This window comes from Babylonia areolata, chromosome 9 (genome assembly GCF_041734735.1).
Source record: "Babylonia areolata isolate BAREFJ2019XMU chromosome 9, ASM4173473v1, whole genome shotgun sequence".
Lineage (NCBI taxonomy): Eukaryota > Metazoa > Mollusca > Gastropoda > Neogastropoda > Buccinidae > Babylonia > Babylonia areolata.
This window is the reverse complement of record NC_134884.1, coordinates 40,101,073-40,125,917: the sequence shown is the minus strand read 5'-3', so window position 1 is coordinate 40,125,917 and position 24,845 is coordinate 40,101,073. Positions and strand designations below refer to the sequence as shown.

General features: G+C 38.4%; 1 protein-coding gene across 1 annotated transcript; it reads left to right on the top strand.

The window, feature by feature from the left end:
* The first annotated feature begins 11,456 nt into the window (after nt 1-11,456).
* Nucleotides 11,457-24,211, top strand: LOC143285440 (cleavage and polyadenylation specificity factor subunit 5-like). Its single transcript, XM_076592708.1, has 7 exons — nt 11,457-11,620; nt 13,436-13,636; nt 14,698-14,761; nt 15,668-15,757; nt 16,220-16,295; nt 17,721-17,835; nt 19,236-24,211. The coding sequence occupies exons 1-7, from the start codon at nt 11,460-11,462 to the stop codon at nt 19,255-19,257; spliced, it is 729 nt and encodes a 242-aa protein (XP_076448823.1). The 5' UTR covers nt 11,457-11,459; the 3' UTR covers nt 19,258-24,211.
* The last annotated feature ends 634 nt before the right edge of the window (nt 24,212-24,845 follow it).

Sequence of the window (24,845 nt, the reverse complement as noted above, 5' to 3'; positions counted from 1 at the left end):
AACCATTATGTGTTTTGTCCTCTAACCCTTTTGGAAATATACCGATTTTGATGCAAAACATGTCAAGAGGGTCAAGTTTAAGCCTAGCACCGGGTGTAGATTTTGTGTGTGAAACTGGGTACAGAGCGGTAGCTGGCAGCAGGCCAACCATGACACCTGTGTCAGATGACAGTGAACGTGTTGCCAACAGGGAGGGTGGGGAACATGGTGACCTGGCCAGTGACAGTCCGGTGTGTGTTGCAGCTTTCAAAGAGCACGTGAATCACATGAGGCCAAATGGAACTTCACGGCATGATGAACACTTTCCGGGATTACCCGATGAGGTCTACATGTTTGGAACAAAATTGTGTGTTGATAATGACGTGTGTGTTGTGAGTGAAAAACCACGTGTTCTTGATTGTGAAGATAAATGTTTTGCAGCTCATGTGAAGTTCTCTCCAGTACGTTCAAATTTGTTGTGTTCAAATACGCTTGATAGTTGTTGTGAAGACAATATTAACAATGACGAATGTATTAGAAGTTGTTTGGACAGTGATGATGAGTTTGTGAGTGCGGATAAACGTAATGAGAATAAACATAATAGTGCATTTTGTACCGCGAGGGAAGACGTGGGAGAGAGAGGAGGAGGGAGCAGTAATGAGAGGATGAATGAGAGTGGTGATGAAAGTTGTGATGATTATGTGCACGGGAATGGGGAGGTGGGTGATGACAGTCTGAACACACACTTTCCGGAAATTTGGATTTTTTGAGGAATAAATTAACTTTTCTTCACTGGAATGTATGTGGCATCATGTCAAAACTTGATGATGCAGATTTTGTTAAGTTTGTTTCATCTTTTGATTTTGTTTGTCTAGTTGAGACATTTGTTGATAAGTTTGAGTTCAATTTATTTAAAGAACACAGATTGTTTATAAAACCAGCAGTCAAGTTGACGCAGCACGGACGACGATCTGGAGGAATAATTTGCCTTGTGCGGAATGAGTTGGTTCCTTATGTTCGTCAGGTGGATGATGAGAGTGATTTTTGCATGTATTTTGTGCTAGAGAAACATTTTTTCCATTTTCCTAAAGATGTATTATTTGTATGTGTGTATATACCTCCTGAAAATTCGCCATACTACTCTAATTGTGATATTGATAATGGAATAATTATGCTTGAGGATAGTATTGTAGACAAGTTGTGTGTATTTGATGATATTGATATGATACTTTGTGGAGATTTGAACGCAAGGACTTCTAATTATTTACCCAACTTTTTTGATGAAAACAGACTACATAAAAACTATGGAAAGGATGATGAAAACCATATGGTCAGAAATTCTCAGGATGCGGTACTAAATTCTTATGGAAAGAAATTATTAGATATGACCACTGCTTTGGGATTGTGCATTTTAAATGGCCTATGTAATGGCGACCAACATGGTCGTTACACATACATATCTGATCAAGGTAGCAGTGTGAACGACTATTACCTGGCTTCTGTAACTTTTTTTGAACATGTTTGTGACATTTTGACAATTGACATTCTGGACAGGATAGAATCTGATCATCTCCCTCTGTTGTTGTCCTTTGACTGGCAGGCTACTTGCATGTCTACCAGATATCCTGCTAATGTGAATGAGCAACAGTTCATTGATAGATATAGATGGAGTACATTACATGCACAAACCTTTTTTGACTCAATGAATTCGAGAAAAGTAAAAGAAGAAATAGACAATGCATCAGACTTGATTAAGGTAGACGTTAATTTAGCATTGATTAAGTTTAACCAAATTGTTAAAGATCAGGCAATGTACATGAAGAAAAGGGTCCCTATTACAAAAGAGTTACGACAAGAATGGTTTGACCGGGAATGTAGAATAACTAGACGTAAGGTGCGAAGACTTTTTAGAAAATTTAAACACACTTCAGATAAAGATGATAGAGTAATGTTTTGCATTGCAAGAAGAGAATACAAAAACATGATCTCTAGGAAAAAGAAAGAATACAATGAATCACTTCTAAATGAATTGGTAAATTCAATAACATGCCAGAAGATGTTTTGGGAAACAATAAAAAAAGTCTCATGTAAAAAGTATCAACCACAAAATAAGATATCTGTAGACCAGTGGTATGATCATTTTAGACATGTACTTGAAAAAGAAGCAGATGATTTAGATGAAGATGATGTAATAGATGAAGCAGTAGAAGATGGAGCAAATGAAGTTATAAACAGACCAATATCCAGGGATGAATTATTGTTAGCAATTAGAAAATTGAAGAGTGGAAAATCAGCTGGACCTGATGAATTAATCGGCGAGTTTTTCAAAAATGGTGGTGAATCCATATTAATGTTTTTGTTGAATTTATTTAATCATTTATTTGACAATGGTATTTATCCACAAAACTGGACCGAATCAATTATTTTACCATTGTTTAAGAAAGGTGACGTGAATGACACAAATAATTATAGAGGAATATCATTATGTAATACTAGTAGTAAATTGTATAGTTCGATTATTAATTACATACTACAAGAATGGATGAGTTTAAACAACATAACAGGTGAACATCAAGCTGGTTTTAAGAAAGATTATTGTACTATTGATCATATATTTACATTGTTAGCTGCTGTTCAGAGACAATTTGCCAATAATCAAAAGTTATATGTTGCATTTGTGGATTTTGAAAAAGCATTTGATTCAATATCTAGGAAATTGTGGCCAGTTTTGTTAAAAAATGGAATTAGAGGTAAACTGTATCGATGTATTAAAAGCATGTACAGAGAAGTGAAAGCTAGGATAAGAAGTGGAGCGAAATTATCAGATTTTGTTAATTGCACCAGAGGAGTAAAGCAAGGCGATGTTTGTAGTCCTGTTTTATTTTCATTGTTTGTCAATGAGATTGCCCTCGAAATCATTGAAAACGGGCGACATGGGGTGACTTTTGATTTGATAGAGTTGTTTATGTTGCTTTTTGCCGATGATATGATTTTGTTATCAATATCAGTTATTGGTTTGCAAAGACAGTTGAATAGTTTGTATGAAGCCGCAATGAAACTAGAATTAAGAGTAAATATGGACAAAACAAATATAATTGTGTTTCGAAAGGGTGGGTATCTTAGTAGACATGAACAATGGTCTTATGGAAATGAAACAGTAAAAGTGGTAAATGTATACAAGTATCTTGGAATATTTTTTTCAACTAGACTCTTTTGCGTGCCAGGATTTAGTAAACAGAGCAAAGAGAGCTGTTTTGATTATACTTCGTGTTATGTATAAATTAGATTGTAGCTCATATACTATATTTATAAAGTTATTTGATTCTCAGGTACAGTCTATTTTACAATATGGTGCTGAAATATGGGCTTTTGAAAATGGTGCAGACATTGAAAGACTACACCTGTTTGCTATGAAACGTTTCTTGAATGTTGACAGGCGAACACCTAATGACTTTATTTATGGTGAACTTGGGAGATACCCGATATACCTAAATTCTTATGTAAAATGTATTAATTACTGGCTAAAATTAACTAGAATGGATACCATAGGTTACCATACAAAGCTTACAGGTCGCTGTATAATTTAGACAATAATGGTAAGAAGACTTGGGCTACAGGTATTAGAAAATGTTTGTGTTCCTATGGATTTGCCTATGTATGGGATAACCAGGGTGTTGAAAATGTAACAGGATTTATGAAATGTTTTAAACAAAGACTTGTTGACTGTAGATGGCAGAGCTGGCATGATCACGTACAGAACAGCAATAGATTTGCTGAATACAGGATGTTTAAAGTGACAAATAGTGTGGAACCATATATTGAAATTGCAATGAATAGATATGTTAAATGTGCTCTGACTAAATTAAGATTTGGCGTAACAGACATTGCCTGCCATAGGTTTAGATTTAGCGACAGAAGAGTAGATAAAGTACAGTGTCGTTTATGTCATGATTCAGAAGAAGATGAAATTCATTTTATGTTTTGCTGTCCTGTCTTTCACGACTTAAGGATAAAATATATTCAACCTAAGTTTTATAATAGCCCATGTCGCTTTAGATTTAATTTGCTTATGTCATCTAGAAATGAAATTGTTTTGCGTAATGTTGCGTTCTACATTTACTATGCCTTGAAACGATTACGTACGGCTGTAACTTAAATCATAGTATCAATTTGAATTTTCATGACAATAATTATGTTAAGATCAAATACTAGACACTGTGTTATTGTAATTTTGATTGTTTGTTTTGTGTATGATTTCCCCTTCAATTAGGGGCTTAGGCCTAAAATTGAATAAACATTTCGCATTCGCATTCGCATTCGCATTCGCATTCTCTCTCTCTCTCTCTCTCTCTCTCTCACTCATAATGGCAAGATTTAGATTAGGTATTTAAGAAATTGCTCAACATTATTATCGGTACAGAAAGCATACTGTAGATGAGTTGAATTGCCCTCTGTGTAGAAGTGGTGTTGAAGATGAGTTACACTTTATTTTATATTGTACTGCTTTAAGTAAATTAAGAGAACAGTATATTCCACGAACGTATTTTAAGTTTCCAAATCAGTTTCGGCAAAGTCTGTTGATGGCATCTAATAAAGAAATCATTGTAAAGAATTTGTCCATTTACATATATAAAGCATTTAAGTTAAGATCAATAATGATATCATAATTCCTTTGATGACTGTTTCGCCTTTTGCACTTCCATGTTTAATAATGTTGTATACTGCACCCCTTCATGAGGGGCAATGGCCTATCTGTGACCTGTCTTCGCCAACGGGGTACACAGTCGCACATTTGAAATCGAGTGGCAGGGCTGAAAACAGGGTGAGGGTCAATCTGGGTGATTTTGAGATTTTTGTTTTTCGGGATTCTGTAACCCTTTATTTATCGTTCAGTGAAATATCAGAGCGAAATATGACCTAGAAATATGTCATAATGTGAATTTAAACAAGTACCCCATCGAAAGTATACTCAATCTATCGACAAATACTGAGGTTTTCACGAAGCGTTCACAGTCGTCAAACCGGACAGGGCCCCAGCATGTTATAATTATGAATAAATCATCCGAATCCGAATCCGACTCTCTCTCTCGTCTTCTTTTCTGGTCTTATTTGTCTTCGTCGTTATTGTCGTTGTTGTTGTTGTCTTCGTCGTTGTCGTTATTGTCGTTGTCGTTGTCGTCGTCGTCGTTATTGTCGTTGTCGTTGTTGCTATTGTCGTTGTCGTTATTGTCGTTGTTGCCGTTGTCGTTGTTGCCGTTGTCGTTATTGTCGTTGTCGTTATTGTCGTTGTCGTTATTGTCGTTGTCATTGTTGCCGTTGTCGTCGTTGTCGTTATTGTCGATTGTCGTTGTCGTTATTGTCGTTGTCGTTGTCGTTGTTGTCGTTGTCGTTGTTGTCGTTGTTGCCGTTGTCGTTGTTGCCGTTGTCGTTATTGTCGTTGTCGTTATTGTCGTTGTCGTTGTTGCCGTTGTCGTTATTGTCGTTGTCGTTATTGTCGTTGTTGCCGTTGTCGTTGTTGCCGTTGTCGTTACTGTCGATTGTCGTTGTCGTTGTTGTCGTTGTTGTCGTTATTGTCGTTGTCGTTGTCGTTGTTGCCGTTGTCTTTGATTCTCATTTCCTACTTTACTTTCCTCAAGTCTTTCATTGCTTCTTGATTTCGTGATCCGTCCTTTTGTGTTTCATTATATCTAAAATTAACACCTATATCTCTGTATGTCTATCTCTCTGTATATCAGTTTATCAGTCTGTCTGTCTCTCTGTCTGTTTGTCTGTCTGTCTGTTTATCTATCTATCTATTTATCTATCTGTGTCTGTCTGTCTCTCTGTATATCAGTTTATCAGTCTGTCTGTCTCTCTGTCTGTTTGTCTGTCTGTCTGTTTATCTATCTATCTATTTATCTATCTGTGTCTGTCTGTCTCTCTGTATGTGTTTATGTATGATGCTCTCTATCTGTCTTTCTATCTACCTGTCTTTCTTTTTTCACACCTTGATAATTCATCTCGTGTTCTTCTTTCTTCCCATCTTTTTTTCCATCCCTTCATCCTTCCCGTCCCTCCTTCTTTTCTTCCTTCGTTTCTTCCTGTTTCCTTCTTTCATTTATTCTCTCCTTCCTTTTCCACTTCCTTCCTCCTTTATTTATCCTTCCTTCCTTCCCTCCTCCCTTTTACTGTCTTCTCCCCTTCCTCTATCTCTTCCTTCTCCCCTTGCCCCCTTTCTTCCTTCCTTCCTTTCTTGATCCTCCCCTTCCTTTCTTCCTTCTTTTTTTCCTTCCTTCGTTCCCTCTCCCTTCCCTCCATTCCCCTTCCTCCTTTTTTCTCCTCTCCTCCCTTCCTAATCTAATCCTTCTAAAATCTTCATCACTAACTGCTAATTATGTCAGACACTTAAACATTCTTCCTATCAAGCATAAACGTGAATTTTACAAAGCACATGCTCCTTCTTTGACAAACAGATTTCCCACCACGCTAATTCGCCAGACCAACAGGGTTAAGATTCCCCTCCCAAGCGTAAATCTTTTTTTTACAATGAAGTCTCATTTATTCAGGAGCCTGTTTGTGGAATAATATTTCATCCAGTGTTCTCGATCCTTCCTACCTTCCTTCCTTCCTCCCCTTCCCTCCCTCCCTCCCTTACTTCTTTACTCCTCCCTTCCCCTTCTTCCTTCCTTTCTCGATCCTTTCTTCCTTCCTTCCCACCTTCCTCCCACCTATCTTCCTATTTTTCCTGTTCTTCCTCCCTTATTGCTCCCCTCTTAACCTTCCCCCCATTTCCTTTTTTTTCCCTTTCTTTCTGGTAGGCAACCCACCTTTTTTTTTCTTTTTCTTTTTCCTTTTTCACCCCGCAGATCCTGACCAGTGGACAGATGAGGGGGCCGGACAGCCAGCCACGTGACGTGGAGGGGGTTCTCAGCACGTGACACACATCTCCAACATCTCCAACCACTGGCACAACCCTCTCACCACACCTCCTCATGTCTCTCTTAAAGCCCATCTAAATTACCGGCTTTTTTTTTTCTCTCGTTATTCTTTTTCAATAGAAAATTATGTCACTTTTCACTGCACTAATTAGAAAAAAAAAAAAAATAAATGTCGTTGTGTTGTTGCTGATTTTAATTTTTTATTTATTTTTTTATTTATTTGTTATTATTATTATTATTTTATTTTATTTTATTTTATTTATTTTTTTGCTCAATTCGTTTTTGCGTGCTGCCTGTTCGAGGCGTCAGTACATGAAACACAAGTAAAATGAAATTCATCGAACTGAAACAAAGTAAAATAAATTGAAATAGAAAAAAAAGAGGTAAAAATCGAATAAAACAGAGTAAAACTAAATCAGTGAAAATCAGATAGAAATAAATTCAAACGAAAGAAAATAAAGGGACAAAGAAATCGAAGGAGCGAAGATCTAATGAAGATTCCACTCCAAGACATCATTTAGGAGACAGATAAAGAAAGAAGGAAGTGAAAGGCTGACTGGAAACAGCGAAGAAAAAAGAAAGAAAGAAAGAAAAAGTAACAAGGGGAAAAAAAACAACTGAAGTGGAAATAAAAAAGCAAGACAGGCACACATAGAGAAAGAAACGAAGAGAAGAAGATGGAAATAAAGAACGGGAAACGAGACGAAAAATCAGGAAGATGGAAAAAAAAAGAAAAAAAAAAAGAAAAAAAAAAAAGAAAAAAAAAAGAAAACACCCAATACGACAGTAAATAAGAAAGAAACTCCAAGAATGAAATGGAAAGAAGGGAGGTCCCAAAATTTTTTTTAATGAGGTACGAATGAGGGAAAAAAACAAAAGGACAGGCGGCAAGAAAGACAACAAAAAAAACACACACACAATCCCCCCCACCCCCACCCCCACCCCCCCCCCAAAAAAAAAAAAAAAAAAAACCAACAAAAAAACCAAAACAAAACAAAAAACACCCCCCCCCCCCCCCCCAAAAAAAAACAAAAAAAAAACAAAAAAACTGCCCATGTATTTTTCGTTTTCAGTTCATATTTCAGGTACAGTTTCTCAAGGAAGTATCACTGTGTTCGGGCAAATCCACATACGCTACACCAGCAGTATAACCCAACGTGCCTAGTCACACCTTGAGTGTACGAATAATTATGTTTGTCGGTTTTCCTATCAGAGCGGGATTTCTTCTTACATAATTGTTTGCCAGAGTTTCAGTTTCAGTAGCTCAAGGAGGCGTCACTGCGTTCGGACAAATCCATATACGCTACACCACATCTGCCAAGCAGATGCCTGACCAGCAGCGTAACCCAACGCGCTTAGTCAGGCCTTGAGAAAAAAAAAATATATAGAGATAAGCTTACGTAAATAAATAAATAAATAATAATTGTGATATAAAAAAGGTAGTAGTAATGGAAAAAAAAAAAAAAAAAAAAAATAATAAATAAATAATGAAATAAATAAGACAACAATGATGATAAATAAGCAAATAAAATTTGCCAGAGGACAACACTTACATGTTTCTCTGGGTTCTTTTTCAGTGCGCTGAGCGCGTGCTTCCCACAACACGAGACCTTGGTTTATCGTCTAATCAGAATGACTAGACCGTCGCTCAGTTTGATTTTCCAATCCAACATGGGAGAAAGAGCGAGACCCGGGTGTTCGAGCCCCAGACCCTCAGTCACGGACATTGTGTTGGAATGATTATGACCACTCAGCCACGTTCCTTCTCTGCCTTCATCTTCCTTCACTTCATGTTGTCAGGGTAATGGACAGGAAAAACAGAAAGAAAAAACTAGAGATCGGGTTGTGTGTAGTCATAGTCTTCAAAAAAAAAAAAAGAAAAAAAAAAAAAAAAAAAAAAGAAAAGAAAAAAAAAAAAAAAAAAAAAAAAAAACCCCAAAAAACCCAGAGAGAGAAACAAAAAGTGAGGGGGTTGCAGGGAATGATTCCGTGTGTGTGTGTGTGTGTGTGTGTGTGTCTCAGTGCCTGTTTGCCTATCTCTCTCTTTGACCCCCCCCCCCTCTCTCTCTCTCTCTCTCTCTCCGAAATACAAGGCAAAGCTCAAAACCATTATGGCTTATCCTTCAGGGATGATGCTTTCGAGTTTTGAGTCTTGAGTCGAGTCACTGTCTTTGTCTGTCTGTCTCTGAAATTCGACTTGGTGTTGACGGCTACGTATGAATATTTTTCTTGATATTGTAATTTCTTCTCATCACAATCATTTATTCTATTTTCATTTATTATTATTATTATTATTATTATTATTATTATTATTATCATCATCATCATCATTCATCATCATTATTATAGTCATTACTTTTTTTTTCAAGGCCTGACTAAGCGCGTTGGGTTGGCATGGCAGATGTGGTGTAACGGCGTATATGGATTTGTCCGAACGCAGTGACGCCTCCTTGAGCTAGTGATACTGATACTGATACTCATTACAAGTGTAAATTGTATGGTCGAAATTATAGTTTTCTTAATCAATGAATTTTCACTAATTCTATGCTTTTGATAAATCGTTTTCCCCCTTTTCCTATTAAAAAAAAAATGTTGTTGTTGATTTCGTTTCTGTTGTGACTGTCTCCGCATGCATATGTCATTAGGGCTGTTAAGTTATTGACATTAAAATATTTCTGAGTTCTGAGTTCTGAATGTCACTGTCTTTGTCACTATTTCTCTATTTCTATCTATCTCTTTCTCCTTCATTTCTTTCATCTTCTTTTTCGTTTTTTTCTTTTCTTTTTTTCTTCTTCTTTTTTTACCTCTCGTCCAACGAAACCTTTGTGTATTTCAGACGCTTCAGGACTGAAGGAAAGAAGGAAGAAATAAAGAAGTTCTAACTTAATAATGAGATTGGAAACGGTAAAACAAAACAAAACAAAACAAAAAACAAAATATTCCAATAGCTGACTGGTATACATATAATTATGAACTCGAAGTTAGTTACAGCACGCACTGTCGCCACAGTGAGAGTGTGGTGAAACTGACACTGTTGTTCACCTTGTTGTTTTCAACTTCATCTGCCCGTTACTACAGTACAGGCACCGACCGGTGTTGGTTACACACGTGTTCTAGTACTGCAGTGTGAACGTGACTGGTTACCACTGGCACATTGGGCCGGGCTGCAACTTGTCACGTTCAGGTCAAAAAGAAATATCTGCAGCCCCCGATAGCAGGACAACAGCGAAATTAACTAGGTTTGTACGTGCTACAGCAAAAGCTGTATGAAACAGCTGTAGGGCCTACTGTAGTAACAGCATTGATTACAAACAGTGGTATTTGTACAGCACAACAAATGACTCATTTGAAGCGATTACTGCACAGCCTCCTTCTATAGGCCTATACTTAATTGGTGTTTTGCTATACTTCAGTTGAGATTTTAGATTCTGAGCTAGCAATGACCACTGAGCTGTCACTCTCTACTGGGCAGGGGGAGACAACAGCTCAGAACTGAACGTTCTACAGGTGTCACAGTCGACTTACCCGGGGTGAAATCAAGTTTACTTTGCCAAAGAATGCGGTGTCTGCTTATACAAAGTCGAGTTAAGCGAAGAAACTTTAAGAGATAAAAATGGCTGCTGGCTGGTGGCAAAGAATTGTGTCAACTCGTTACCCAATGACACAATCGTTTTAGAGCAAACTCGACTAAAGAAGAATCACCTGTATCTTCAAAGTTACCAGATGATGTCTAACCGGCCTTTAATTGCTGACACATTTTGCAACGCTGCATGCTGAGAAAATGTCAAGATTTTTTTTCTTTTTATAAGATAAACACACGTGTATTCAAGGGGACACTGGTGAAAAAAAAACAAGAACAAAAAACAAAAAAACAACAAAAAAAACTGAATCTTGCAAAAGTCATTTTGTTGAAAACGGCAACTCGCTTCCTGTATGTTCGTTTGAAGTCAGTTCCTTCTGTCGGTTTCGTTTTCATGCTGTTTGGGTTACAGCCAATATTTCTCTGAATAAGTTAATTGTAATATCCTCTGTGTCTCCTAAAGGATGAAACGATCACATTAAAGTTAAAAGTAGTCAATTTTTCTGGCAAAATATCAAGCATTCGAGCATCTTCGATTTTCGGAGCAAGGGAGGCAATGCTATGATAACACGAGTATGGAAGTAAAACAAGAGTTATCTTATCGTCAAACAAACACCAACCATATACACTAGTATTCAGTGACCATGCGTTATAAACCGAAGAACGAACATTATGATATGGATCAGTCAGCAACGCATCGAGGCCTGCTTGAAACTGAAACTTAAGTTTTCGAATTGTGCAACTGTGGACTGGGTTGGTCTGGTGGGGAACCTCCTGTAGAGCTATTTTCATATTTTCGATTTTATCATTTTCATACTGAATTTATATTCATTGTTTCATGTCACACTTCATTTAGTTATTGCACAATGATAATACACTATCTATGATATGTTTTGAAGAACAGTTGTTGTAAAATTATTCGTCTCTCAAGTGTAGTCGAAAATCCTATTGATAGCAGCTTCATTTGCAAGACCAAAACAAAGATGGCGACGCACGGCAGAACGCACCAGCATCATCCCGGCTCACACGGACGGCAATATGGATGGATCAGAGACAAGAATGCATCTGGGCCTTCTTTTAAAGGTTCCATTAGCTCCCCATCTCCAAGTCCTCTCAATCTGACACTTGAGAGAACCGTGAACTTGTAAGTAAATTGGGTTATCAGTTACAGGCCGCGCTTACCCAAACAAAGATTCAAAAGAACTGAACATAAACCTTGTAAACACATCATATTATCAGTGTTTCAGTTCCGATCTAATTTGAATTGACATTTTTGTCTTGGAAAATTCGCCAAAAGCCCTTCTATTTTGCTAGGAAACATTGCGCTTGCAATTCCTACCTCTTCTAGACAGTCTAGTAATAGTATTGCTCCTCTCGCCGGGTAAAAAGGTCGATAAAGTATGAAACTGAAAGTTCTCTCTCTCTCTCTCTCTCTCTCTCTCTCTCTCTCTCTCGATAATCTCGTAGATCAGATAAATTTTTGTCATCGATCGTCTTATTTCAAAAAGGTTCTGTAATTCTTTGGGGGATGCCACAATTGAAAGGAGGAAGGTAGTAGAATGGTCAAGACGTTTATAAATCGAAATAGCTGGACGTCGATCCTCTACCGATGATACGAAGTTCGTTGCTTTGCGGAGATCCCGATGAGAATGCCATTGAGTGACATCGGAAATCATTACATCTGGTAATTTTAGTTGGTGGGAGTTCGTTGATTGGTAATTTAAAAAAAAAAAAAAAATTAAAGTGGGAGTTCATTGTAAATATAAGTCAGGAGGAGGTGTTGAGGGTGACCAATCTGTGGATCAAGAGTTTTGATTCCTGGTTGGACTTTTATGTTGGGACTGGTTCTGTCAAACATTTGTGAAAAATCCATGCTGGACAGCAGTGAAAGCAAACTCAAGAATCAAGAAAGACCAGTATATCCCTGAAACGCTGGAACTGAAGAATGCATAGACTTTCCCTCATAGGAATTGAATGTTAGTTACATCCGTTAATTAATGGGACCAGTGTTAAGCTGCTCGCTGCACACTGATCGAGGATCAGTGCCCAGTGTCTGCCTTTAAAAATCTGGCAATTCAGTGTTCGTGAGGGCCTGGGTTTGATTCCTGTTCTTGCCCTTTCTCCCAAGATTGACTATAAAATCTAGTGATTTTCAGATGAGACAATAATTGAATAAGGAGTGTTCTTGTCGGCTGTTCATGGGACATGAGTTTATGAAACCTAAACTAATACACAGTACTAGATTACTAGCACCCAGACCACCACTCCTTGTCAAGTGAGGGGGGTGTGGGGGCAAAAATCCTGGTGTGCATGTGTGACTTAGACCAGTAGACACTCACTTTCTAGGGTACTGCGAAAGCATCTGCTTTTTTAAGATTTTCAGATTTTTTTTTTAAAACTTGTTTTTATTCAGTTCACAAGTACAAGGTGGTAAACAATTGCATACATTTGTCTTTTTTTTTTTTTAAGAAAAAAACAAACAGAACAAAACAAAAGACTTAAACACACAACACCCCCCCCCCCCCAAAAAAAAAGAAAAAAAAAGAAGACAACAACAAAAAAAACAACAACAAAAACAGACAAACAATGAAAGACATAAACAGAAAAAAAGGTTTAAACAGTTGGAGTATTTCATGAATGAATGGAACTCAATTACACAAAATAGGCTAACATGCTGAATGGAGTTGTAACACTTTCTTTTTAGTGGAAGATGAGGCCTGGAGGATATGTTATTGCAAGGATTAAAAAAAAAAATAAAAATTTTTTTTTCCTTTTTCTTTTCCTTCCTTTCTTTCCCCTTTCTTCCTATACACAAACACTTTGTAAGGACTGTGTAATAGAATTATGTAATATTTTTATACACAGTTGTATGGTGGATATGGATCCACACATTTTAACACTTTCTTGAAACTTAAATGAACCTACTGAACCAAAATGAATGTTTTTTTGTGCGGTGCAGGTATCCTTTAAGCAACTACACATTTGGCACAAAGGAGCCCCTGTATGAGAGAGACAGCTCAGTTACGGCTCGCTTCCAGCGGATGCGGGAGGAGTTTGACAAGCTGGGCATGCGGAGGTCTGTGGAAGGGGTCCTGATTGTTCACGAACACGGACTGCCCCACGTGCTGTTACTCCAGCTGGGAACCACCTTCTTCAAGCTGTACGTGGTATAAGTATCAGCTGTGGTGTGTATTGTATTGTGTTGTAATGTATAATTACTTTTTGTCAAAACAGATTTCTCGAAGTGAAATTCAGGCTTCTCTCCCCAGGGAGAACATGTCATTGCAGTGCAGTGCCACAATTTTTGGGTTTTATTCTGTCTGCAAGTGCAAGTGTATTTTGTTTTTAATTCATATTAAATTAAATTTTCTATGACATTTTGCCAAGAAAAACCCTTTCATTGCCATGGGTTCTTTTAGTTGTCCGTGTGCTTTTTGCATCTTACACATAGGAACTTGGTTTATTGTCTTGTCCAAGTGACTAGTATCTAGACCACCACTCAGGGTCTAGTGGAGAAGTAGAAAATACTGGAACGTGGTTGGATCGATCCGTTGCACTTAGATTCCCTTGCTTCCTAAGCGGATGTCTTTTTACAAGGCCACCACATTTGTGTTTTTAAGAATTTGTATGAAAATTATATGGTTAGTTTTGAATGTCGTGCCTGGAGCGTCTTTAGAAAATGACCCTTGTGTTGTAATGTTTTGAATTACGGCACCATATTAATAAAAAATATTATACATTGTTTCTGTCAGTGATAAAACACAGTGCTCTATGAAATGCTCCACCTGAGTTTAAATTTCTGTGCAGTTAGAAATGTGGTGTTTAGAATCTGCCCAGCCAAGGGAGATAATTTGTGTATTGCTGAGATGCTTGGATTCAGCAAGATTTATTTTTTCTTTTCTTTTTTTCTTCTTTTTTTTTCTTCTTAATTTTAGCCATTGATGGATGGGAGTGGCTGTGTGAATGCTTATCATATGGTCATCTCTACTTTTTTTTTTCAATTGCATTGGATGATCAAACTCAAAGATTGGTTTAATTTGTGATTCAGTCTGATTCAACAAGTCTCAAAATGGACAGTCTTCATTCTTGTCTAACCAGTTTCGCAAATCATTTTTGACGATTTTATGGTTTTGTATGATTTGATATTTAGATGATACTTTTTGAATTTTGTTCCAGTCAGCTGATTCAGTTCTAATGATGCTGTCTGAATTTGTGTTCCAGTCCAGGAGGAGAACTGAATGCAGGAGAAGATCAGACAATGGGATTGAAAAGATTACTGACAGAGGTTAGTGTATAAAGGACGATCTGTTCTTCAGGAAATTTAGCTGCAGCATTCCAGAAAACATAAAACACTTTTGAAGTTGCTAGCACACAGTGGACAAGTGTAGTCTGGAATAGACAAATGCAGTCTTGGAAAGAGAATTGCACCTTTCAAAATAATGAGCAGTGGTCACACTGGGGAGGTGGGGTGGGTGGGTGGGGGACACATGGATATTATTGTGTGTTTCAAATGTGATAATTGATCATGTTGATTTGAAATATTTTCTTACCTGGTCTTCTGCTGCAGTTGCTGATCGCTTTCTTTTTTGTTTTGTTTTTTTGTTCATAAATGCATCATGCTGACTGCTGTATGTTTACGTGTGTTGCAAATATCTGCATTAAGAACGCTGATGCTGGTTATTTCTTTGTTGTTCATTTATGTGTTCTTTCAGCTGTGGTTTTGTTTTCTTATTTTTATATGCATAATAATGTTTGTGCTGCAAAGACTTCAGTTTATTAATAAGAATACTGCGAGCTTACCCTTCTGTTTTTGGTTTTGTTTGGTTTTCTTGTTTTGTTGTTGTTGTTTGTTGAGTCCCTGCGGGTTTACTTTAGTGCATACAGCTATAAAGTTGACAGAACATACACTGCAGAAAAAAAACAAAAACAGAAGTAAGGATTAATGCTGGAAGCGATTGCACAGGCTTTATCCAGTCGTGGAAGTCTGGAATAGTCTGAAAATTGAGAGAATCACTCCTAGGGCTTAATTGTACTTGTGCATAATTTTCTTTTTCAGAAGTTAAAAAAGAAAAAAAAGAAAAGAAAAACATTTGATTTGCCCTGTGTGGTCAGGTGGGCTGAGAGCAACATTGATAGACAAATGGATAAAGATAAGGAGAAGGCAAATATAATGATTATGGTTCTGTTGCAGACATTGGGTCGTCAGGATGGAGCTCCCATGGACTGGGTGGTGGAGGACACCATCGGCAACTGGTGGAGACCCAACTTTGAGCCACCACAGGTATGCATGGAAAACATCACATACACACACACTCTCTCTCTCTCTCTCTCTCTCTCTCTCTCTCTCTCATGCACGCATGCACACATATATGAGTGCGCATTACACTTCATAGAGATTCAGATTAAAGGACTGACTGACTTGTGTTTCAGTTGCTCAGATGTACCTGTGCCATTTAATTAAGTAATTGTTTCTTTCCTTTATTATATTTTTGTCTATTTCTTTCTGTAGATCTACAAAAGTGAACAAGTGGGGGGAAAAGAAAAAGCCCTTTTCTGTATTTCAGTTTTTTTTGTTTGTTGTTACATTTTGTTTTTTCTTCTTATACTTGACACTTTCCCCACCTATTTCTTTGTAAGTGCTAATGATGTATTTGACTGCACAGTATCCCTATTGTGTTGGTGGTGGTTGTTGTTGTTACTCATCTTATCATTATTAATCGCATTGTTATCATTATGATTACAGTATCCCTACATCCCGGCCCACATTACCCGACCCAAAGAACACAAACGCTTGTTCCTGGTCCAGCTTCCTGAGAAAGGTCAGTGCTGTTGTGTTGTTACCGTGTCTGTCATTGTTTGCTGCCCTTTTAGTACAGATACTTCTTTTCAAATTAGTTCTCTTTTTATTTTGTACCAGCGATATAAAAGGTTGGTGATCCCAAAGCCTTTTGCGGCCGTCAGGGCAGTGAAATCATATCCACTGTGTTTAGGGCTCGACATAGAAACGTAGGGGCCCAGTGTGTTTTTACTTTCCCCATCTGAAGTCGGGTACTCTTTTTGTCACCTAGGTGGAGTGAGAAAAATCAGACTGAAGTGCCTTTCCCAAGGACTCAACACTATACCTGAAGGGGCAGGCCCTGAACCATGATCATTGGTGAACACGAGACCAGAAACTTTTCCAGTGCCTGACTCTGGCATGGTGTGGAATGTGTTAACGCACATCACCATTTTATCTTAATGCATATTGCAATAGATGTGGGCCTACAATGACATCACTGTTAAAGGGCCAGAGGACTTTGACCCTTTTTACTGCCTCAAGTCTAGGTTTGATATCCTGGTTAACATGCATAGCATTGTTAAGAGATGTGAAACAACTGTGCTGGTTTGGTTGACATGTGATGTGCAGTTGATGTGTGTTGTGTTGATGACGTGTTGTAGCAGAGGAAGTGAGAGGATGGTGGCAGAATGGTTATTATGCATGGAATGGTTATTATGCATAGAATGGATATTGTGCATATCTGCTAATACAGTGTCCTTGAGGATCTTCGTTCAGTTCCCGCTCTTGCCCTCAAGTTAGACTGGCAGATCAGACTAAGGGTCTAGTCATTCGGTGCAGGTCAGACTAAGGGTCTAGTCATTCAGTGCAGATCAGACTAAGTGTCTAGTCATTCGGTGCAGATCAGACTAAAGGTCTAGTCATTCGGTGCAGGTCAGACTAAGGGTCTAGTCATTCGGTGCAGATCAGACTAAGGGTCTAGTCATTCGGTGCAGGTCAGACTAAGGGTCAAGTCATTCGGTGCAGGTCAGACTAAAGGTCTAGTCATTCGGTGCAGGTCAGACTAAGGGTCTTGTCATTCGGTGCAGGTCAGACTAAGGGTCTTGTCATTCGGTGCAGGTCAGACTAAAGGTCTAGTCATTCGGTGCAGGTCAGACTAAGGGTCTAGTCATTCGGTGCAGATCAGACTAAGGGTCTAGTCATTCGGATGAGATAATAAACCTGAGAGCAGCATGCACTTGGTGCATGAACCCATGGCAACAAAAGTGTTGCCCTCAGAATTCTCTTGCACTTCGTAGAAGAAATCAACTCTGATAGCTACACAAATATATGAGCATGCACTCAGCATTGGATTATGCTGCTGTCAGGCATCTGTCTAGCAGATGCGGTCTAGCATATAATGGATTTGTCAGAAGGCAGTGACGCCTCCTTGAGAAACTAAATCTGAAACGTGTGTTGTGCTGTGCAGCATTGTTCGCAGTGCCGAGGAACTACAAGCTGGTGGCGGCCCCTCTATTTGAGCTGTACGACAACTGTGCTGGTTACGGCCCCATCATCTCCAGTCTTCCTCAGGCCCTGGGAAGGTGGGTGCTTGGGGGTGCCACGGGGAGGGAGGTGTCAGCAGGTTGTGAGATGTCAGGATGGTTGTATTATGTATTGTGTTGCATTGTATTACAGGGTTTGAATTTAACTTATTTTTTTGAGTGCCAGTCAGGCACTCTGGACAAAACATTTGAGTGCCCAATTGTGGTTTTGGGTGCCAGCATAATAAAATGAAATAAACTCTTCCTGCGTTTCAACGGTGTGCTGAGGAAAGTCTTTCTGCCAGGCTTCATTGTACACGCGCTGGCGCTTTGATTCGTACTCCTGTTGTTTATTCATTTTTGTCATCCTGAGCTTTCATCTCTGTTTCGGGAACCTTTCTTTTAACACTGAAGATGAGAAACATCATTTGTCGCTTACATGCCATGAAAGTCAACATCTGATCGCGTACGCACAAAGATGGTGCGCCGCAAAGCGAGCTGCAGCAGACGACACTACATTTCGATCAACCGCGTTCGAGCTTGCTTTCTTGGTGTGTCTTTTGATTAATTGTATTTCGCCTCAATCAATTTTTGAGTTCCAGCTGGGCACTATCGACAGAAAATTTGCATGCCCGAGCCAACTTTTCGTAGCATTTGCACCCGGGCACCTGCTAAATTCGAACCCTGTATTAGGATTGCGTTGTATGTTATTGTAGTATGTAAAAAAATACTTACCATCACAACAGATTTCTCTCTGAAATTTGGGCTGTTCTTCCTGGTTAGAGCTTGCCACCACAGTGCAGCACCACCAGGTTTTTTCTTTTTTCTTTTTTTTTTTCCTGTATGCAGGTGTGCGGGGGGAGGAGGGGTGGGGTGGGGGGGGTAGGAGTAAAAGTCCTGGTCTGCATATCAGACTTGAACCCATGCAGTAGCTACCTAGTCAGGTGCATTAAACAATAGGCCACCTCTGCAGGTGTTCTGTGGGTATATATACAGTTGGTGTTTGTTGAGAAAGAGTGCATATAATGTGTGTGTGTGTTTGTGACTGTGTGTTCGATTTGGCTGAAGTTCTTTTCTTTCTGCATGCATGGGCTACAACTCCCACGTTCACTCGCACGGAGTTGCATGTACAAGTGGGGTTCAGCATAAATGAATGTTTTTAATCCCACTGTTTAAGGCAGTCATATTCTTATTTTTTCGGGTGTAATTTACTTGTTTCCATAACCCACCAAAAGCTGACTTGGGTTTCGGGATCTTTACTCTGCACAATCAGCCGCAGTGTCATCTTCAACTGTGCGATGAGCTCAGAGACCTGTGCAAGACGTCCCAGACATGGAATTGTGACGTGGTGTTACTGATAAGTTTGGTTTGTTCTGGACTTTTGGAGGCTGTAGTACTGATTGTCAGATTTTGGGCTGGGCGTGTATGCTACAAATGTGATATTGTTCTGTGTGTTTCAGGTTCAACTTCATCTACAAGTGAAGAGAAAATCTCTGCAGAAAGAATCCTCAGCCTTCTCCGGTTTTCATTCGTTCAGTTCACCACCTCCCATGTGTTTTCAAGAAACTTTTTTTTTTGGTTGTCGTTTTACTTGTTTTCTACTTTTATTTTGAAAAAAAATATTTGTGATGTTGCATGCAAAAAATCACGATGATCAGATTTTTCTATGACAGTATGAGGTTAATGATGACGAGAAAATATAGAGATAGTTCTGAACAGTGCACCAAGAATGAATAGATAGACAGATAGATAATTATACCCATTGATTTTTTTTTTGTTTTACTACTAATCAAAATTACTTTCTTTTTATCTGTATTTTATAATTTGAGGGAATTAGTAAATGAAATATAGAATCAGAACGTCATTTAAAAAAAAAAAAAAAATCTAAAAATGAAAATTGTCATCCTTTCCAGTGGGCAGCACTTGATTGCAGGCTGCCAAGTTGTCCAATATATATATATATATAATCCCTCTCTTTTGGGTTTTATTGCATGCAAAATCACAGTTGGTTTTACCTTCCTTTTATAGCTTCTTTTTCTCTTACATCAAAAAGGTTTTATAATGTGCATCTGAAAGAAAGCAGCTGTAAACAAGAGACGTGTGAAACAAAGACAAGAGAAGTTATGCATGTTTTGTGTGTGTATGGTTTGGTGTGATTAATGATAATGCAGATTTCTGCACTGGCCTTTTTTTTTTGGTCGGGGGTGGGGGTGGGTGGAGAAGAAAAAAGATCCTATTATTTTTCCTTGTGACTGCACGCATTTCGTTTTAAAGCGGCGTGAGCCAGGTCGCACACGTTTCAGTGTTGCAGATATTGGCCATTTCCACCCGTGTGTGTGTGTGTATGTGTGTTTGAGAGCTAAAGAGAGAGAAGGAGAAAGAGATTTATGGAGCTCTGTTTTGCTACTGTTCTTGCAGGAGGGATAAAATCTGATGGTTTTTTTTTGTGTGTGTGTGTGTTTTTGGGGTGGTGTGGGTGTTGGTGGGGGGAGCAGTTGTCAGTGTTTGTTTAGTATTGTTTCATTTCATTGTGGACTCTCTTTTCATTTCATCCTCTTCCCATTGTGTTTGTATTAAAATCTAATTCTGTATGTCGTTTTTGTTGTTGGTTTTGTTGTCTTTTGGGGAGGAGGGGATGGGGGGTGGGGTGGAGGGGGGTGTCTTTTTTGTTAAGCATGTTTTATTTTGAAAGATGATGACACACTGAGCTTGAAAGTGAGCAATAAGTAATTTCTCTTTTTGTGACTGATATTATCAGTGCATGACTTTTCATTGAGTCATTTCATGAAAGCATTCTAAAATTTTTCCAAGTAAATCTCATCATGATACCTCAGCATTGAAACACAATAAGATGCATGGCTTCCATTGTTACCCGTATTGGATCATCAGGTCAGCTGATGATTTGAGCAGATACACTGTGACAGGAGTGTGTCCTGAAAGGAAAGTTGTTTGCAAGGTTTTTTTGTTTTTTTCTTTTGGTGTTTTTCTGTTTGTTTGTTTGGGTTTTTTTGTTTTTTGTTTTTTTTGTTTTTTTTAATTTATCAGTGGTGTCATTTGGATTTCAACATATATGATTATCATGATAATGATGTTATTGAGTATTATGATGATTATGATAAGAATGATGATGGTAGTTGTCATCTTATTATTGTCATTATTATTATTTGACAATATTATTAGTATGTGATGTAATTTCATTGTCAAACATGGTCTGTGCTTTGAAATCCAAGCAGTAGCAATACGAACAATGCTTTATTTCTTTTTTTTTTATTTCTTTTTTCTTTTTTTTCTTTATTCATTTATGGATAGTTTTTTTTGTGTGTGTGTGTGTGTGTTTGTTTTGTTTTTGTAGGTCAGTCTGCCAGGTAGTCTCTTTTTCTGTTGTTTTTTTGTTATTGTATGCATTGTCACACTTTGGTTTCAGTTTCATTGGCAGAGTAAATGGATCAGCCGTCCTTCCACCTCCCAAGCGATATGTTGTGTTTTGATGATCGAAGTGAGTCTTAGAAATGGCATGGACTTTGTGAACCAGTGCTACCATAGCAGGAACAAAGCCTTCACAGCAACAAATGAACAGTTAAAAAAAAAAAAAAAAAAAAAAAAAAATGTTGGCTCAAAAGGGTTTCAGATTGTGTGGTTGTGCTCCAAAGAACGGAATGTTGTGTTGTGTGTGTCTTCAATATGGTCAGAATAAAGTTTTGTGATGATTGTGTTTGAACTTTGTGTTTTGATGATGATAAAAGATGCATGTGTGTGTGTTTGTGTGTGTGTGTAGTCTAACAAAGTGAGAGAAAACCAATGTTGTTGGGTATGCTACTGGGTTTCTTTCTGGAAAGGAAACCATGCAAATGGCAGAGATGCATAAAAATTAAAATGGCAGTGAAATCTTGCTATGAGTGAACAATGGCAAATGGCCTTGTGTGACGTGTGAAACAGCATTGCGATTTTGGCAGCTTTGTGAAGTAGCAGTGGTGCGGTCTGTTGTGTGAAGGGGCAGTGGACTTCAGATGTTAGTAGGGTAAAGTTGCAGTTGTGTTTGTTACATGCGTTCTCTTCAGTGTGACAGTGGAGTTTGAGACATGTATTGTGTGTTGTGGCAGTGGAATTTGAGACATGTATTGTGTGTTGTGGCAGTGGAATTTGAGACGTGTGTTGTGGCAGTGGAATTTCAGAAGTGTGTTGTGTTAAGTGGCAGTGGAATTTCAGATGTGTGTTGTATAAAGTGGCAGTGGAATTTCATGGGTGTGTTGTGTAAAGTGGCAGTGGAATTTCAGAAGTGTGTAAAGTGGCAGTGGAATTTCAGATGTGCGTTGTATAAAGTGGCAGTGGAATTTCAGACATGTTTTGTGTAAAACGGCAGTGGAATTTCAAACCTGTGTTGTGTAAAGTGGCAGTGGAATTTGGTATGTGTGTTATATAAAGTGTTAGTGGAATTTGAAAGTGTTGGTGGAACTTGAAGGCAGTGGAACTTGTGACACCTGTTGTGAAAAGTGGCAGTGGAATTTGTGATGCTTGTGTAAAGTGGTATTGAAATTTGAGATTTGTGTTGTGTGAATTGGCAGTGGAATTTGAGACATGTGTTTTGTAAAGTGGCAAGTGGAATTTGTGATGTGTGTATTGTGTAAAGTCAGTGGCCACACAATGGGTTGGAACAATGTCATGTGGACTGGTAATGACACTGAGTTCGGTCAGCAAATTGTGGCAAAACAGTCACCTTTTTTTTTCTTTTTTTTCTGAGTTCATGGCCTGCAACTCCCATATTCATTCGTATATATTATATGAGTGCACTTTACGTGCAATACTTGTTTTTTTTGTTGTTGTTTTTTTAACCCAGCAGTGTAGGCAGCCACAATCCATTTTCAGGGGTGTCCATAACCCACTGAACACTGATACTGACCAATTTATAATATGGCAACCATAAAGAGCTGGAGAAAACAGTGTCATTCATCACCAGAACTGGACTGATGGTGTAGCTGTCAGCACCAAAAAGAAGACTGACATAGATTATGAGACCTTTAACGCGTGCAATTTATCTTTTGCATAAGTATACACATGAATGAGGATATAGGTACTTTCAAGGCAGCCTTACTGATGACGTGAGAAATGCGAAAACTCTCCACACCTGATGATTAACCCGCTAGTGTGCCGTGACTGGGATTTGAACCCAGGACCATCAGATTGAAAGTCCATCACTTTAACCACATGGCTGCTAAGCCCATTGCAGAATTTGTTCATGAACTGTGAGATGGCATTTGATAAAATGCAAGGGTAAGATAAAAACAAGCAATCATGACTTCGACTTGTTTTTGTTCGTTCGAATTGCTGTTATTGACTTACGTGTGAAAACAAAAGTATGTGTTAATCCTGTTTCATTTCTCTCTCTCTGTGTCTCTGTCACTCTCTCTCTCTATCTCTGGTGTGTATGAGAGAGAGAGAGAGTGTGTGTGTGTGTGTGAGTGTGTGTGTGTGTGTGTGTGTGTGTGTGTTAAAAGCTCAGAAATCACAAACTCATGTTAGTTTCTCTCTCTTCAAAAGTTGTGCAAGTCTCAGACGAAGCTGTCATGTTATAATGTATGGTGTCTGAGAGATAAAGTGTTCTGTACTGGCATTGTCAGCTTTTTCCCATCACGATTTTAAGTTAAATGGAGTTTGTGTGTTTGTGTGAATGAATATATTTATATATTATGTGTCAGTGTATGTATGTGTTGGGTGGGGGGCTGGTTATATAATTATACGTTTGTTGGATGAGGGTTGTACCTGGGTGTCTGTGAGACTGCAAATATGCATATGCAGTATGTATTTCTATGTGTGTGTGTGTGTGAGTGTGCATGTTTGAGTCTGTGCGCATGGGTTCACTGAACGTGGGCTCAGTTGTATTTTTTATTTTATTCCAAAGCCTTCTATGTATCTTTCATCTTAATGCATTTTAACAAATTTACGTGTTTGTTTATCTATAATATTTTATTTCGTTTTCCGTTAGTGTTTGTTTATTTATAATATTTTATTTCGTTTTCCGTTAATGTTTTATACAAACCTAGGGTAGGCTCTCAAGACTGACCAATGTGTGGGGTTTATGCACAAGTTAGGCGTCTGATTTAAACAAAAATATTTTATTTAACTTTTAGGATGTTGTGTTGCTTGTAATATGGATCAGTCTGCACACTTCTTTGAAAGTGAACTGAGAGAAAGTGGTTGTTCTGTTACGCTGTTGTCTGGTTATTTTCCTGTCATGACTTAAGAGTTACATTGATGCCAGAGTCTTGCATAAAATGGTCAGCATCGCCTCAGTTGCTGTCAGACTTGTTGAAACTGCACTGTGTGTGTGTGTGTGTGTGTGTGTGTGTGTGTGTGTGTTTATTGCAGTTCGTCAGTGAAGATAAAAGGTGCTTTGGATGTGCTTCGTTCCTATTGGGAGTAAAGTTGTTTTGACTGATAAGGTTGGATGACTTTTCTCTGTGTATGTGTGGGTGTGAGTACGTACAGGGGTCGGGTGATGGGTGTACCACTTAAAAATCCATATGTTTATACGTGTAAAAAGCGAATGTGTGTGTGGGTGTGTGCGCGCGCGAGTGAATGACTTAGTGTAAATGAGTCTCTCTCTCTCGTGTCTCTGTGTGTGTGTGTTGGGGGGCGTGGGGGGGGGGGGAGGGGAGCGGGAGGTTGGGGGGGGGGGTACCCATGGGCATCCTTAAATCTGCATACATGTGTAAAGGGTGTGTGTGTATGTATTTTCCCATTGGCATTCTTAAGTCTGAATGTGAAAAGAAAAATATTATGTGTGTACGCACACTCGTTCGTGTGTATGTGCTCGTAAATGTGTGTGTCATGTACTATGGCATATATTTTGTGGAGTAACACCATTGATAACAGTTAAGAGCTAAATTGATTATTTAAAGAAAAACAAAACCAAAAAAAACAACTTGAAAAGCTTCTTTTAATTCTGAGTGTTGTGAATTTCGGAACACAAACCACATGACTGAAGGCACGTATACGAAGCAGAGGAATCAGTCAAAACGTAGTCACGAGATTTTAACCTAAGTTCCTGGGGGGAAAAAAAGCATCATGGACTT